Genomic DNA, 18,369 nt, shown 5'->3' with positions numbered 1-18,369 from the left:
TTCACATACGTCACACCGCTGACCCCTCCCGGATTAGACTGGTGGTTTAATTATTTTTAGATGATATATATCGTTTAGACATATATCGTTTATTTTACAGTCTATGGTTTAGACATCTAAACTTGATATTAACTGGCTAATATTAGTTTCATAAAATTCTGAATTTGCAGCTTGTAGACATGTTTTTATAAAAAATTGTTTAATATGATATAGTATTCAGCATGTTAATCTTTCAGATTATGTTAGTGTAGGCGACTTAATTATAAATTATTTTAAGACAATCTGTGTCACCCTAGCATGTTTACTGGGGTTCTCTGATGATCCCGAATTTACATTTTATGTTGTTGATTCAGAGTATACATTTTGCATACAGGTGAAACGTGCAAGCAGAATTTGTATAACCTACTAGACCTTACTTTCCGCAACATTTGATTGATGGTATTTTTAGCCAATTACAATGCTGAACGATTAAGATCCCACCCGTTTACTTTCAGCGTCTACTCTGATTGGCTGTGTGATTCCAGCAGGGACAGTCGTCTGTTTCTTTGTGTGAAACCCCCCACAGCAGCGAGGAGGTAAATATGAAAAATATTATTTTTTCATATATAAACAAAGCCTAACACGTAAAATGAGATTAACGCATACCAGTTACAAACATTTAGTATGATTTACACTAAAATTAGCAAAGAGGAGCTTGAATGTTTTAAATAACGTTAGTTGTGTAAGCATTATGAAAAGCTCGTGCCGCTAGCAATAGCATTTTAGCTAGCCACTGCATCAGAACATCAGTTGACGTTATTCCCTTATTTCATCATAGTTTCAAAATATGTTTTATTTGAACGTTTTATGAAAAACATTTTTAATAGCTTAGCTAACATTCAGAGCTGCGATTGATGTTCTGATCATAAATTTGTGGATTTTCTTCTCTGCTAACGTTAGCACAATTAAAACATCTAAACTGTTTAAGATACATTAACGTTACAGGTGTAAAGCTAAACACCGATAAAGGCAATTATGTTCATGTCGAATTTTAATGCAGGTCAAACATCTGTTTATTTGGGTATAATGCTAGAGCATTTGTGAACGTTGTGTAACGGTTTGTTCACGATCTGTTGAGCAGAGATATTGAGCCAAAATATAAACAATACGTTCAGTAATAATACATAATCATAATGAACATGTGATCATTACTCGTATAGGCTCCTTTCAAAGTAATTTGTTTGTTTACAAACGGCAGGTGCACAACGTCGACATTAAACGTATGCAAACCTCATGTTGTTTTGATGATAGTCATTGTTTTTTTTTTATTGAATACAAGAATAATATCACTGCATTGAAGAAAAAAACAACACAAAAATAAAGAAAGAAAAAAAATTAAATTACAAAGCCTCAATCATTAAGAAAAAAACATTATCATAAGCTTTAAGAAACGTATTATTTTTCTTATTATTAATAAGCTTAAGAAATTCAATATAGTACGAAACTTCGACAAGGAAAGTATTAAATATAGGTATTGTTTTTAGCAACTTATTTGTGTATAAAAAATTTACAATAAGATCGAGAGCATGATCATTACCCGAGAAATACAGAACTATATCTTTTATAGACAAATTTAAATCATGATTAAATGAGGACGATAAATAAAAAATATTGTTACTCCAAAGATGTTTGAGGATAGTCATTCACACGTAGGCCATTTGTACATGTGCTCTGTGATCGCACATTCTAAATATGTTTGGTATATGAGGAGTCTAATATAGTCATGATCTATAGATATTTAAATATTCTGGCCTCTGGTTGTCTATTGTTGGTATACATGCATTCAGCTCTTTTCTCTATTAAGGAGAAGCCTCTGTCATCTGTGATGTTGTCCAATAAGAAGTCAGACCCAGGCTCCTCCTCTTCGTCAGGGGGTAATGGTGGTGATCGTGCTCCTGAAACCCTTGCTGCCCCTCAGGCTGGTCCAGCGGGTCCCTCTGGCCCGATTTCAGCAGATGTGAAAAAGAAAGAAAGAGCCTCCCCAAGTGGAGAACCAGGTGGACCCCCTCTGCCGCACCCTCCTGGACCAGGAGGCATTGATCAAGACTCTGCAGAGGGTCGTAGAACTAGTCGACGTAAACGGGCAAAGGTAAACATCTCCAATAAATTTTCCTGTTCTCTTCAAGAGAGAACAGGCACGATTGTGGTAGGCTTATTTAGCTGAGTTTTACTGGATTTGAAAAAAGTAATATTATGAATGATATGGAATTTATTTTTTTTACTTTTAAATAAAAATATTATGTCCATTTTGACCCAAAGAGACATACAAAATATAAATATTTATAATTTGTAAATGTGATAAAATATGTTGATTTGTGTAATTTTGCATTATTATAATTGTTTTTATTATTTTAGCAGTGATGAGTAAATGTTCTTGATTAAGTGCATTCATTCAAGTTGGTTGGATACTGGTAATTCTTAAATATACATTCTTATTTTATGAAATTATTAAAAATGTGAACTTCATTCATTAATTTTTCTTCGGCTTAGTCTCTGATTTATCAGGGGTCGCAACAGAGGAATGAACTACTCTGGCTTATGTTTTACGCAGCGGATGTCCTTCCAGCCTCAACCCAGCACCATACTGGGAAACACCCATACACTCGTATTAACACACACTCATACACTACAGACAATTTTGTTGTAGTATAGTTTTTGTTTTAATTGTGGTTCAGATATTGTTGATGTAAAGAAATTTCACATAATTTCTCAATTGTTTAATAATATGCTGGTAAAAAAAAAAAAAAAACGTAGAATTTTTTTGTTCAATAATTAATGAGAAGTTCTAAATCAGATATGGTTTTAGTTGTAAAATATTAAATGAAGTTTGCTTTATAAAATAACCAGACTTAACACACTCAAAGAAGTATATTTATCAATTGTGAAATTCAGTCTAAATAAGAGGCTTTTATTTTTTCACCCCAGCTGAAGCAGGGCTAGGTTTTAATGAAGCTTTTATTGTGCCTCCTGCTGCAGGTGGAGTACAGGGAGATGGATGAAAGTCTCGCTAATCTTTCGGAGGATGAATATTACTCTGAGGAGGAGAGGAATGCTAAAGCTGAGAAAGAACGCAAGCAGGTGATTCCTCCACCAGCACCACCAATAGAGGAGGAGAATGACAGCGAACCTGAGGAACCATCAGGTATCAACGGTGTGGTTTAATGAAAACATTTGCACTTTACAGAATTGACTGAATATGATTTAAAACATACAAATAAAAATGGATTTTCTCCACACAAAAAAAGTGGAGAAAAAAAGCTAGTAGCTGTGAATTTATGAATTTGAAATGTTGGGTTTCTCAGGTGTAGAAGGGGCCGCCTTCCAGAGCCGTCTCCCACATGACCGTATGACATCACAGGAAGCTGCATGCTTCCCTGACATAATTAATGGACCACAACATACTCAGAAAGTGTTCTTGTATATTCGAAACCGCACAGTGAGTTAACTTCTGGAGGAACTATTCTGTGATACAGTGATCTCTTGTTATCTGCGGGAGTTACATTTTAAAAATAAGCCGCAATAGCAAAAATCCATGAAGTAATCAGCTTTATTTTTTTACAATTATTATAGAGGTTTTAAGGCTGTAAAACCCCTCGCTACACACTTTATACACTTTTCTCAGAGAGACATTAACATTTTTACACTTTTCTCTATGTTTAAACACTTTCAAAGTTCAGCCTCCATAGAAAAATAAGTCTAATATTATAAAATGAATCCAAATATCGAAACCATTTAATCTTTATTTGTTTATTACGTAGTGGTGCTCTACAGCTGCAAAAGTTCTACCTCTTTTTTTTAAAGCATTACCAGAAATTCAGCTTTTTGTGTGATGGTTAGCATCTTCTTCTGCCTTTGGGTGCTACCGCATGTGCCTTTGACGATGCAGAAAGTTTTGTCAACATTGTAGGAAGAAAACTAGCAAACATACTGTGCAGTACTTTAGAGTCACACTGCAAGCGATCTGAGATTTATGTAAAATTGGCAAGCTGAACATATTATGTGCTCTACAGGAGACACGGCACGAAGGACATTGATTGACAATAGTCTAAAGCCAATCAGGAAGCAGAACACGATGTGGTGTAGAGAAAACGCATGTCAAATTGCACAAAAAAATCTGCGAAACTGTGAGGCCGCGAAAAGTGAACCACGTTATAGCTAGGGATCACTGTATTTGTGAATTTTCTCATTTATTTATTTGTTTTATCTTGTATTTAATGTTGATGTTGAATTGATCAGTGGTATTGAAGACATTCATTGTGTTACAAAAGGTTTCTGTTTTAAATAAATGCTGTTATCTTCATCAAAGAATCCGGAAAAAAAAATCAAAACCAAGCAGGACAACTTTTTTCAGTATTATTATTAATAAATGTTTACGATTGCTAGATCATCATGGTAAAAAAGCTTTGTGTAAGATTTCTTTAATATATTTCTGAGCCAAGATTATAATGCTAGTGTAGAAAGAAATGTTTTCGGTACATGTTTTAAGATCCTCTTTTTTTGAATAATCAGCTTCAGCTGTGGTTGGACAACCCCAAAGTCCAGCTCACCTTTGAGGCCACAGTGCAGCAGCTAGAAGCTCCATACAACAGTAAGTGTGTACAAGTCATTTCATGTTTTACAGTTCACTAAATGTTTAGATCTATTTCTATCTGTTTTGCTGTCTTTGTGCATATTTATTAATTTGTCTGTGGTTTCTCTCTGCAGGTGATGCCGTCCTGGTCCACCGGATACACAGCTATTTAGAGAGACACGGGTTTATCAACTTTGGCATCTACAAGAGAGTAAAGCCTCTACCAAGTAATTGAACTCAATTCTACAACACATCACATGCAGAGATACTAATGTCCAGACAGGGTGGCAGAAGTACAAGGCTTTTTCCACATTCAATTATATTTCATTTGTCAGATATATAGAACAAACTGATAGCCTGTTTGCAGCTGCCATTTAAACAGACATGGAAAGATTTTGTATGAACTTCTATGTTGTTCTAAAAAAAAAAAAAAAAAACGTCTTATTTTCCTATAGCAAAGAAGACTGGAAAGGTGATCGTGATTGGTGCCGGGGTGTCAGGGCTGGCCGCAGCAAGACAACTGCAGAGTTTTGGGATGGATGTGACTGTTCTGGAGTCAAGAGTAAGTGCACTGTGCTACAATGCTTTTACTTAAAGTCTTTTTTGTCTTTTACAAACTTTGATTGATCTTTATAGGATCGAGTTGGTGGACGAGTGGCCACTTTCAGAAAAGGGAACTATGTAGCTGACTTGGGTGCTATGGTGGTGACTGGCCTGGGTAAGAAATATTTAAATGCTCTTCTCTCCAGAAGGTGGCACTGTTGACCATTGAAAAAGAGTCCTAAATGTTCAGGTTGATATTGCATAGACATTTGCAGCAGTGAAGTGAACTGAAGTGTGTTTGTGTGTCTTTCAGGTGGAAACCCTATGGCTGTGGTCAGCAAACAGGTCAATATGGAGCTGGCTAAGATAAAACAGAAGTGTCCCCTCTATGAGGCCAATGGACAGGCTGTGAGTATTCTTAGAACATTGTCAGACAAGCATCACTCTCAGTTCATAACACAGATAACTTGCATATACTGTTTGTTCTGAACTTTTAAGCATTAAGTAAAAATCAAGCATAACTAATATTAAAGATTAGGAGTATAAAGTAAACAAAAACAATTTAATCTCAGTGATATTAAAGATGTGGTTGACAATCCTTAAGACTTCAGTGTGTATTTCAGACCATTAATGTGATTAAATAAATTAATTGTTTAAATGAAATATGAAAGGGCAGTGCTCCTCCTGTTTTCATCTGACTGGCTGTTAAAAGGCAAGCACTCAGCCTATAATTGGAGAGAATAATTATCTAATGGTCTTTTTTTTCTCTCTCTCACTTTCTGCCCCCTCTTAATCTCCCAAACATTTTCCTTTACACCCCCATTCTCTCCTATGTGTTTTTTTTACCTCTCACTTGCTTTCACCACATTTTCATTTCTTAAACTGATGGATTGCCCTGATTATACAGGGAGAGCGCTGCACAAGTGTAAGTACATCTGTTTATATTATCATACAACACTTATTATTCGAGGAATTATAACACACTCGGATAAAAAAAGAAATTGCCATCTTGTTTATTTGCAGTATATGTGTTTATATGAACACACATCTGTTCAACACAGTTTGTTGTCCAAGAACATGATGGAAATGAACACCTGTTAAATGACAGGTGTTCTGCTTCTATAGTGCATTCTGATCCACTAAATGCAAGATGTAATCTGTCTGCATTGTTTAACAGTGCAACTGAAATGATGAATTATTAATGTAGTGTATAAGTAAAATAGATAATTCACCCCAAAATAAAGTATAATTTGTTGTCTGTTTACTCTTCTCAGACCTTTCAAGATATAAATGACTTATTTTTTTCTTCTTCATTAGAACCTTAAACATTTAATTATGTTTATACAATTCAAGTAAACAACTGCTGGCATGTTCAAACTCAACAATTAATACAGGAATGTCAAAATTAATACATGTGGCTCCTGACAATACTTTGAGTTTATAAAGAGAATCAGTCTGTGCAAGAAACTGAACTTTATTTGTAATATTACTTTTAATCCTTTTACTTTAAATACTTTTAATTTAGCTTTGTAAGACCTCTGTGTATCACCAGGAAACAGCAAAGATTATGGTTTCAGCTACAGATTTATAATATACTACTGTAGAAAAAAAAAACTATTATCAAGTGCTTATTTAATGTTTGTAACTTTGCCAAAGGTCCCTAAAGAGAAGGATGAGATGGTAGAGCAAGAGTTTAATCGCCTGTTAGAGGCAACATCATACCTCAGCCACCAGCTTGACTTCAACTTTCTTAACAACAAACCTGTGTCTCTGGGACAAGCACTGGAAGTGGTCATACAGTGAGTAAACTCTGTTTGCCTCATGTTCTGTCACTGAACATTTGTAAACATGCCTCTGAGTAAAAGCAAATTCTGACGTTTAGACTTTTTATTAAAATAGAGTAGCGATGTGTTGTTGAAGTGCTCCTCTTCTGTATTCAGGCTACAGGAAAAACATGTGAAAGATGAACAGATCGAACACTGGAAGAAGATTGTGAAGACTCAAGAAGAGCTCAAAGACCTACTGAACAAGGTAATTGACACATCCTTCATTAACAGCTTACTCATGGCACACAGTTACTTAGATTGTGTTTTTCTGTCCAGATGGTGACTACTAAGGAGAAAGTGAAGGAGCTTCATCAGCAGTACAAAGAGGCCAGTGAAGTAAAGCCACCCAGAGACATCACAGCTGAGTTCCTGGTGAAGAGCAAACACAGAGACCTCACAGCACTCTGCAAGGTAGAGAACCAATTTCCCACTTTGACCAAACCCACATGACCTCACCCCACATTGACCATAGACCTTTTTTATGGTTTGTGCATGTTTAGAAATTTAGAAACGAAGATAGCTCAACCCTACATGTCAGTTGGTTCATTTTATGTTCTCATTTCAATCGGCAAAAAATAACAAACAATTGATATAAATGGTACCTCTGTCTTAATTGGCTTGTTTATATTTTTATGAAAATAAAGGTCATGTTTAGTCAAACTAAGATCTGAAACTGAGAACAATGTTCCTGAAACGGACTAACTTACCCCTGATGCTAATCAGTAAGTAAGCATTTGTCACAGCAACATCTAATGAGTTCAGAGACTACAGATGTCATGCTCGATCTCAATGTGTTTTTACTGCACAGCAGTTTTTTCCAAACATGCCAAACACCTATGCGCTTGGTAATGGAGCATAATACCATTTAAGCCTGCTGTTTCAGTTGGGTTGTTTTAGTACATTTTCCAAACCACAGTCTAACGCTGTCGGATTCTCTTTAGCACCCGCAGTGCAGAAAGTTAAATTCCTAACCTAAACAGTCGTCACTGGTGAGATTTTAGCATGTTAATTCACATAATCACTCTCAATTGTTGCCCATTAGAAGCGTTCGGACCATTTATGGTTGAAACACGAATTTCAACGCCTGTTTGCTCACACTGAGGTTTGACTTCATTTTAAACTGATGATGTACTTTTAGTGCAAGTTAGACTTCATTTTAAACTGATGATGTGCTTTTAATGCATAACTCTTATCTAGATGAAACATTAAATCTTTGGTTTATAGTTTGCAAAATTGAGAGTGGTTTTAGCCAAATTTTTATATTCTCCAAATTAATTTCAGAAGGTACATTTTACAAGTAAGTACATACAGATTTATTAGTTCTAAGGGGCCAAATCATCTGTTTTTCATGATACGCATGACCAGTCATTTTGGGGTCAGTACCATTTTCCAAAAAGTTTTGAAAGAACTCTTTTATGCTCACCAAGACTGCAACTGTTTTTAATGTATCATTTTAACTTTTAATAAAATTTAATTGTGTAAAATCTAAATCAAAATTATTCCTGTATTCAGAGTTTTATTTTCAGCAGCCATTATTTCAGGTTTTAGTGGAACATGATTCCTCATTATCTGAAGACATTTCTTTAATGTGTATCAGGGTTTTACTGTATGTTTATGAAACCATAATAAATTTGTATGTATTCTTTCATCATTAGAACATTTAAAAGAACCACTTTTCTTTTAAATTGCATTATTAACACTGTGAGAGTCTTTAGGCTCACCCTTTATCAGTTGTGTAATGAATAAAACCACTCTGTTTTCTTACTAACTCCAAACATACAAACTTTCTTACTAACTCCAGACCAAACTTTTTATTTTGTGTAAAGTATTTATTGTCAAAAAAGTCCCGAGAAACAGCTGAGATTGTTGGCAATACCTGTAATGTTCTGTTTTTAATACTACTAAATGAATGAGAAATAGTACTATTAATTGTGTTTTTGGTCTCAATATGACTAAAAACAAGTTACTGCAGACTATAACCAACTGACACACAGAGAAACTGTAGCAGGATATTTTAGAGTTGTGTGATGTGGTTTTAGGGCAGGATTCTCTTTAAATAGTCCTGTGCTGGTTTGCTGGGTGAACTGCTGGCTTGCTCAGAAGAAGGATGATTCTGCCCTCTGAGACCAAACCACTTCTGCTGCCCTTCAACAAAGAATGTACACATCCAAAAAAATCACACTTGAGTGTTGAGGAGAGAGGAGGGTCTAGCTTGGAACTGTGATTTGTGAAATAAATGCTTGAATAAAGCATTTAATGCCAAATATTTAATATCATATTAGTGTTTAAGTTGCATTTTAAAGAGTCAAACATTGGCTACCCTAATATCTGGAATTATTATCTCTACTGGGTATTATCATTATCATCATCTGCCATTAAAAATTCACATAGGTTCAACCTCCTAAGAATCAAATAGTTTATGTGAATGTTAAAAGAAAATGTATGTCTATGTGCTGATCTGTGATTCTGCTGCAGGAGTATGATGAGCTGGTGGAGATGCAGGTTAAACTAGAGGAGAGACTGCAGGAGCTGGAGGCCAATCCACCCAGGTAATCAAGAAAATAACTAAACCACTGACATCACATTAACATACTGGGTTAAACTGCTGAATGGAGTCCAAGTAATGTCATTCTGGATCTCTTTTTCAGTGATGTGTATCTGTCTTCAAGAGACCGTCAGATTCTTGACTGGCACTTTGCAAACCTGGAGTTTGCCAATGCCACACCGCTGTCAACACTCTCACTCAAACACTGGGATCAGGTACAGCTCTCTCACCTTTTCTTGCAAAGCACCTGTATTGTTTTGGCAGTGTGCCTTCCAAAGCTTTTTACAACTTTGCATTTGTTTTCAATGGAAAACAAAACATTTACACAAGTAGTTCAAATTGGGCTTTCGCTGTATGCGAAATTAGAAACAGGTAATACTTCAGTTAAAATCCATATCATAGCAACAAAAAATAGTGCACTGCCAAAGTGCTCAAATGTTCACATCTAGACTGTGAAAAAAATGTGTTAATGGCCATATGGCATGCAGAGTGTTCATGTAACTCAACCTGTGCTAACAATGCCAATGTCCTAGGCAGTGCCAGACAGAATCTGTAGGCTTTGTTTTTGCCATTTCTTCACAGCAGTTTGTAAAACAGATTAATAAAATGGCTGTAGAATGACTGAAAGTGTAATAGCTGAAAAATTCACACACAAAATAAAAACAAAACTTTTTATTTCATGTTTTTGATGCAAATTGAATTAGAGCTTTGTTTGGTTTACAGATCTAATATAGTTTTCATATAATACATCCACTTGAAGACAGAAAAAATACAAATTACATTGTACATAAATCATACAAACATTCGCATATTATTCAATAATAATACTGAAATAATGTAAAACCTGAATATTATTATTATTATTATTGACTTTATTTTACCAGAAAACGCACATTGAGATTAAAAGTCTCTTTTACAAGTGGGTCCTGGCCAAGATTAGACAGTATACAGTTCACATGGGTTAAACAAACAAAACACAAATAACAGGTAACATCATTCATCCATCAAAACACATACAATGACAGTGAAAAACTATTCAGAATATCTATAGGCAAAAAAAATTAGAAGCATGTTGTGAAACCAACTCTTTTAACTGTACCTTTGTTGGGATATTATTCCATGCAAAAGGTGCTGCATATTTTGTAGCCTTTTTTCCCATTTCAGTACGGACCACTGGTACAGACAATAAATAAACTTCCTGAGAGCAGAGGCTAAAGCTAGAGACAGGTTTTTTACAAATGTAAGTTTGAAGATATGAAGGGAGTAAACCCAGAATAAACAAAGATATGCCAGTGCTTGAGCCTACAAGTGGAAAAAGCAGACCTTCCTACCTGAGTGTACAACACACAATGATGAGTGAGGGATTTAAGATTTGTTATAAACCTCAGTGCACCATGTAAACAGTGTCTAAAGCATGCAAACTGAGAAGATGCATGCATATAAATAACATCCCCATGTATTCCAATTCAGACATTAAAATGGCAGAAACAAGCTTCTTTTCAGCATCAAAAGAAAGCCAAGAGTCAATTGTAAAATAGAAGCCTAAAATCACTTACATTTTTTCACCAATTGCTGAACATGAGAGCCAAAGAAAAGGGTGCCATCAATCAAAATTCTAAAGTACCTGTACTGGGACAAAAAATAAATATATATTTACAGACCTTCACATAAGTAAATAAACAGATTGAGTTATGGGCTCAAAAATCTGCAGAAATATGTGAAGATGAGCATAGTCATAGGTTTGATTTACAGTGTAAACTCAAATTACAGAAAAAAGTGTTTGCTCCATCTGTGTTTGAACAGGATGATGATTTTGAGTTTACGGGCAGTCATCTGACTGTGCGGAACGGGTACTCGTGTGTCCCGGTGGCCCTTGCCGAGGGTTTGGATATCAAACTCAACACTGCAGTAAGACAGGTCCGATACACATCATCTGGTGAGTCAGTCATTCACTCAAGTTCCTGTTTTGTCTGTGTTGTGTTTGTGTTCATGACCATCATGTCCTTCCTGTCTCAGGTTGCGAGGTGATTGCGGTGAATACTCGCTCCACTACCCAGACATTCATTTATAAATGTGACGCCGTGTTGTGTACCCTACCTTTGGGAGTGATGAAACAGCAGCCGCCGGCCGTGCAGTTTGTCCCTCCTCTGCCAGAATGGAAGACGGCTGCCATCCAGAGAATGGGCTTTGGAAATCTCAACAAGGTGTGAATAACTGTTTATTCCATTGCAGACGAGAGAGTGTTGATGTAATGACAATGCTGGTCTGCGTCAGCTTGGGACATTTTATGAGAATATCAATCCAGAGTGAACATTTGCTTGGGCTGGTTAGGTCAAATCAAATCTAAAGGGATGGATATTGGTATCTTTCTATATATAGTCCTTAACAAATTTACCCCTACGTATATTGAGAGTTCAGGATGCGTCATCATCATTTTCCTCCTCTGCACTCTCTCGCTCTCCTCGCTCCCTCTCCTGGTTCAGCTGCAGCAGAAAATTGCTGCAGTATTATGCAATTGTCCTGCTCCATTTCTCTGGTTTTGTCACAAGAGGGCACAGTGTGGTACTAGATTCATTCACAGGGCTGCTTTATCAGAACCAGCTGTCTGCACACACCGCAGGATGTCAGAAATGTACACTGAAACAGTTTTTCATTGACTCGTTGAAAGCATGCATTAGCGAGGAAGCTTGCTTTTAGCCCCCCACCCCTCCTCACCCCCATTTTCAAGGTGCCCTTCTTATCATTCTGTATTATTTTAAACAGTATTTTCAGGCTTCTGTAGTATTCTGCACATTATTATGATCTGTTTTGCTTAAGCGTTTTCCAAAATGCATGTACATGCAATAATGTGGTCACATGATGGTGGAATAATTAATAGTGGCCTTTTAAGTGGTCTTGATCACATTTGAGTTATGTTGATTCAGCATTAGACTGCTAGTCTTTTAATTGGGTTTATTTAAAGGGATAGTTCACACTATCACTAGAGTTTTGGTGACTTTCGCATTTCTTATTTGGTTCACAGAAAAACAAAACATTGTTTGAGACCACATGAGTTGAATTCAGTGTGCTGTGCTTTGCAGATCATAGCATGCATGTCAAATGACACTTTTAAAAGGCCCATCTTCTTAAATATGTTTTGTGTGTTTTAGGTGGTGTTGTGTTTTGATAGAGTATTCTGGGATCCCAGTGTTAACCTCTTTGGCCATGTGGGAAGCACGACAGCCAGTCGAGGAGAACTGTTTCTCTTCTGGAACCTCTACAAAGGTGAAGGTTATTTTTTTATCAATGCTTAACTGTTATAATTCTGGCTATTAAATTGGTAAAGGAGGTATAGGTCATGTAGGCAATAACTGGTGTTGTGTGCCGTGAGCACAAGTAAATGGTTAATATTAAAATATATTACCGTTTAGCGTAAAAAAAAAAATTGTTTTGAAAGCTGCTTATTCTCAACTTATTCTCAGCAGTTTTTATATGATTTAAGAGGAAAAACTATGTTAATATTGTGACTGATTCTTTTTTTTTTTAATTTATGTTATAAGGCAAAGGCATTTTTAAACTAGTATCAGTAGCACTCGTTAGAGTAGGCATGGGGCGATATTAAATTCTGTCCGTATGATGACCTTGGTTACAAATATATTAGTTTGAATGAGCAGTAATCACAATACTAAAATAAGTTTTTTTTTAAGTGTCTGGGTAAAAAACAACCACGTTTCCCCTATTAAATACAATATATTTTATTATGAGAAACATTTTAAATATTTTGGAACAGTAAACATGTCGGCTAAAAAATTCAAATGAATCATCTTTTTTTGCTGGAGATTCTGTTGTTCTAAAGAACTAAAAAAAAAATGTAGAAAAAATCTTACATATCGCGTAGGAATGGTATAGCAGAACATTTTGCCAGTTTTAAAACCTTGACTTTTCCAAACGGTCGTGTACCTTCAAAACAGTTATCGTCCCATGCCTACATTCGAGTAATAAAGTGAATTTAGCTAAATCATGGTAGATCATTGGAACCTTGTATTTTATTTCATGGCAAGAGTTCAAAAGGTTTTTAAGAGGAAAAATATTATTAAAAGGTTTTAAGGGTAATGAAAAAATGATAGATTATGTTTGTTTGCTGTCTCTGTTATACACTTGAAAGTGTGAAACCTGTGGAAAAAAAAAGTTTAAAACCTGTGACAAAAGCCCCTTTCACACAGTGATACCGGAAAATATCCGGAAAATTTACGGAACGACTTTACCGGTATGTTCAAAAAAGCGCTGTTCACACAGGCGAGGACGTTACGGAAATTTTCCGGAAAAGAGCATTCACACATCCATTCCAAAATACCGGTAAATTCTGACATCATTCACCACAAATGAGCTTTAAACGGCTGCGCTTGTATTTGTAAACATTTGACTAAATTACATACTCTTTTGATGATCAATATTGTAAACAACTTTCACAGGATCATATTCGCATGTCGAGATGTTCATAATATGTGCGTGTGCTGCCGCTCACAGGCTGTTTCATGGGCACACGCAAAGCTTGAAGGTAAACAAACAACGGCTTATCATAAGCATCTTATCGATGATTATTTGCACAGTTGGCATTAAGGAGAACATATAAACGTGATCTGACTAACTTCTAGCAGCTAAATGCGTCTGGAAAAATATTCAAAGGCTTTTATTCTCACAAACCGCGCGGACGTAAATGCGTCTGACTGTTGTGATTGGCTAAAGCAGAAGTCTTACGTCAGCACGTTCTAGACGTGCACGCGCTTATTCCGGAAATATTCCTTCTGCGTTCACACAGCGCAGCATTCCGGCAAATTGCCGGTAATGTTACAACTTCTCTTTCCGGAAAATAGCCAGAACGAATTTACCGGTATTTTCAAAAAGGACCTGTTCACACATACAACCTTTCCGGAAAATTGCCGGTAATTTTCCGGAAAGGTCTGTATGTGTGAAAGGGGCTAAAGTGTTCAGATCACCCAAACTACATGATGATACACTTTTATATGGTCATTGGTGGAGCTTGTTCATCAACAAGAAGTGTCTGGCAATCTGTGGAATAAAATCCTATTGTTTTGAAGTAGTAACCTCATCTGAATCGCAACATTTCCAATATATGGCATTGATTTTCAATGGAAAGTGAACAAAATGTCATTTAAGCTTCGTATGTACAACAATTTAAGTCAGAATTGGTATTTTAGGTCTATGCTCAGAAGCCTGGGCTGATTATACAAATTATAAAGTATAATTAAATTATAGTGTTTAAAGTGTTACACAATTACAATAAAGAAAATCTGAATGTAATAACGGGCAGGTATGAGCTTGCACCTTAACCATAACCAGTAAATGTCATAAAAATGCAAGTTGAAAAAAAGCTATGTGATATGTGAATTATTGTTGCATAATTATGCCACTTAGAACTCGCTTTGAATCTGACCTTTGCATCTTCACAGCCCCCATACTGTTAGCTCTGATGGCAGGAGAGGCTGCAGGCATTATGGAGAATATCAGCGATGATGTCATCGTTGGTCGTTGTCTGGCCATCCTCAAGGGCATTTTTGGAAGCAGCGCAGTCCCTCAGGTGAGCTCGGAGGCGCTTGCTTCATTTTTAGCTCTGTGCTTTTACAAATATTTTTGTGAACAGCTAGGGATACATGATATTGGATAAATATGATATTCCAAAGTTTTATTGTTTTAGCAATGTATATGGCGATATGAATACAGTTTAACAAGATGGTTTGAATAGAAAAATTGTATAATCACAATGCAAAAAAAAATGTCTTTGTCTTTTTTCTAGTTCAAATATCTAAAAAAAAAGTTTTTGTAAGTAATAAGTTAAAATGAAGAGCTTTTCTTAAAACAAGCTAAATTATCAACAATCTTATTTTCACTTTAAAATGTAGATATTTGGACTAGAAAAAGACAAAATTATAAGTTAGAAAAACTTTTTGTTTTGCATAAATCCTATAAATAAACATAATACATGTTTTTTACACCTGCAAACATCTTATTTTTTGTCCAAATGTGTTAAACTCTTGAAATGTTCAGTCACCGGCCTTAAACACATGCAAATAATACATTTCCACACTATTATGGTAAACTTGGTCAACTATAATTGGTCAACCTGGTCAACTATAATTCTGACTAGTGGTGTAACGGATCACAAATCTCATGGTTCAGATCACATTATAGTTTTTTAGTTACGGATCGGACCATTTTTTGTATCAGCCAAAAAGGGCAGGAGACAAAAATAATTTGCTTTTCATTTATCACAAACAGTACTGCAAGACACTTGGTTTAAAAAAAAAAAAAACATTACGTAGAACGTGCAATTTTATTAAAATGAAGAAATAATCAGCAGAATAAAAATAAATAGTAGATATTCAGTACTGTAAAAAATTACTGTTGCTGATAACACAATGTATAGTGTATATTTAGTCTCATTTTCAATAAAAGATTGTTATTCATTCATAAAACATCATGTTTCATTGCTTGATGGATAATTTTTGAAGAATTATTCAGTGGCATATTTTTTGATGGCTGGTTTTCGCCACCTATTGATTAAATAATGTATTTGCTGCCTACAACTTTTATTTTTGAGATTGTTAAATGCACATGGTGGTGATTCTAATCTTTACCATAAATACATTGGTTTTATCTAAACTATCAACTGTTATCTCAGTACTTCTATGTTATTTGACTGTTTGTAACTTCATAACTAACTCAGACTAAAGACTGAATCTCTTAGGATTAATAAACATATGCAAATCACCATCATTTATAATTTATTCTGCGTGGGTGTTGAGATCCCCATCTTTTAATCATTAATTGTGCAGCTCACACTGAATGTGTTGATGCAGGCTAAACAAGTAGTGACTGAAAGCCCCTTCAACAACCTAAGAAACCCACAACATCCTGAATAACCCACCACAACATCTTCCATCATCATTACGTTTTACAGGAAAGCCTACATGCTTTCATACATGTGATTTGAATGACACAAGAGATGATCTCTCTCTCTCTCTCTGCAGTCAATACATATATTTAGGATTAATCTACAAGTAAAAATGCATCGATCCATGAGTCACCTGTGGGTTGTGATCTGTACTGATCAACCGGGATCCATTACACCCCTAATTCTCACTCAATGTTGCATATCTTACGATGTCACTATTGAGGATGCGCATGTTGTTATATCGATGCTGAGATTATATATTGTGCAGATCTTTATACAACTGTCATGAGTTGGAAATGTCATCCAAAATGTAATGAATGAGTTTTCCCATACCTTGCTACACATTGTCACTGCGGCCTTTTCTTTGTGTATGGAGAATCTGGCTGTTCTCCAACGACAACAAACTGACTGTGTGTTGTGTGTCTGTTGACATGGCAGCCGAAGGAGACGGTGGTGAGCCGCTGGCGTGCAGACCCCTGGGCTCGAGGCTCATACTCGTACGTCGCAGCCGGCTCTTCTGGTAATGACTATGATCTCATGGCTCAGCCTATCACACCTGGTCCTGCCATACCTGGAGCCTCACAGGTGAGCATCTTTGTATATTGCTCATTTCCATTTGACGCAGTAGAAGTGGATGCGATGACGATTGTGTGTGTGTTTTATAGCCTGTTCCACGTCTGTTCTTCGCTGGTGAACACACGATCAGAAACTATCCTGCCACAGTACATGGTGCTTTGCTGAGTGGCCTGAGGGAGGCCGGGAGGATAGCCGATCAGTTCCTGGGAGCCATGTACACTATGCCACGCCAGGCCACAGCCAATCCAAACCCACAGCCCTCCCCCAGCATCCAATAAACCCAGCACATGGTGCAGACTGAGAGAAAATAAGATGGGGATTGTCGGAGAAAGAATGTCTTGGTTGATAAAGAGCGGGTGGGTCAAGTGAGGACACTGGGTGACTCCTTAGACTGAGAATGTGTGTTTATGGGAGAGTTTGTCTGCGTGTAAGAACATGCCTTTAGGGAAATCATTCTCTAATCTGGGAGCTGGAGCTGGGATTTAAATAAACCTTTTGCTCAGTTTTATTTTTACCTACTATCTAACTTATTGGTCATCTGAAAGGACAAGTGGATTGTTCCAGTAGAGTTATGTCGGAATGTTCCTGGAATGGTTTGCTCCATGCTAAGGCACATATAAGCACACAGACTTATTTACACTCCTGCAAAGTCCTCGTTCACATATCAGATGTTTCAGTGCAGAGCATTAAATTGTAAAAAATAGGAGATGGACATGGATACATTAGTTGAAATCCAACTGCCTACCCAACCCATTCCTTTTTATTTTTTCAGAATATAATAAAAAAAATAAATAAATAAAATAAAATAAATCAAAAGCAGATGTTATGCCTTTCTGTGTCCCTCACTTTGTAGCTTGAATGTTTTTGTTTGGAAAAAAATTCTTATTAGCTGGAATGCACGTTGTTGCTAATAGGTCTGTTTCTGTTATAATAGATGATCAGTTCTAACTTTGTATGTTTTTGAGCAGTGCAAGTTTTATTTTTAAGTGTTCTTGTTTAATTATTGCTTTTTTATATTTTGTGATTTATTTGATATTAAAAATATGAAATCATCTTCATAAGCCCTCATGTCTGTTTCTTCATTTAAATGTTATTTTATTCATTTAGAAACAGTTTGCATTTCTAGAGGTAAGTGAAATTTTGCTCCCACAGATCATACATGTAATTTACTACAAAAAGAAATGGCTGAAGTCAAAATTGAGATTAATTTAATTGATCAGCAAATTACATTTATACAATTTAACGACAGAAATTTCAAGATAAAAGTAGACACTTAAAATTTTAACTTGAATCGTAATTTAGATTTTTTAAAATTGAA

The 18,369-nt window shown here is 35.9% G+C and overlaps 1 protein-coding gene across 2 annotated transcripts; it reads left to right on the top strand.

Annotated features, from left to right (window-relative positions):
* The first annotated feature begins 531 nt into the window (after nucleotides 1–531).
* kdm1a (lysine (K)-specific demethylase 1a) lies at nucleotides 532–18,109 on the top strand. Of its 2 annotated transcripts, none has more exons than XM_005158783.6 (21): nucleotides 532–575; nucleotides 1,844–2,128; nucleotides 3,016–3,181; nucleotides 3,342–3,475; nucleotides 4,549–4,627; nucleotides 4,744–4,836; nucleotides 5,065–5,171; nucleotides 5,246–5,327; nucleotides 5,466–5,560; nucleotides 6,060–6,077; nucleotides 6,809–6,951; nucleotides 7,093–7,183; nucleotides 7,255–7,389; nucleotides 9,454–9,527; nucleotides 9,627–9,738; nucleotides 11,327–11,459; nucleotides 11,540–11,727; nucleotides 12,673–12,787; nucleotides 14,974–15,101; nucleotides 16,914–17,060; nucleotides 17,141–18,108. In XM_005158783.6, the coding sequence occupies exons 2-21, from the start codon at nucleotides 1,865–1,867 to the stop codon at nucleotides 17,327–17,329; spliced, it is 2,493 nt and encodes an 830-aa protein (XP_005158840.1). In that variant the 5' UTR covers nucleotides 532–575; nucleotides 1,844–1,864; the 3' UTR covers nucleotides 17,330–18,108.
* Nucleotides 18,110–18,369: the final 260 nt, after the last annotated feature.

Source organism: Danio rerio, chromosome 17, assembly GCF_049306965.1.
Source record: "Danio rerio strain Tuebingen ecotype United States chromosome 17, GRCz12tu, whole genome shotgun sequence".
Taxonomy (NCBI): domain Eukaryota; kingdom Metazoa; phylum Chordata; class Actinopteri; order Cypriniformes; family Danionidae; genus Danio; species Danio rerio.
Note: the sequence above shows the minus strand (reverse complement) of the source record. Positions and strands in the feature narration are given on the sequence as shown.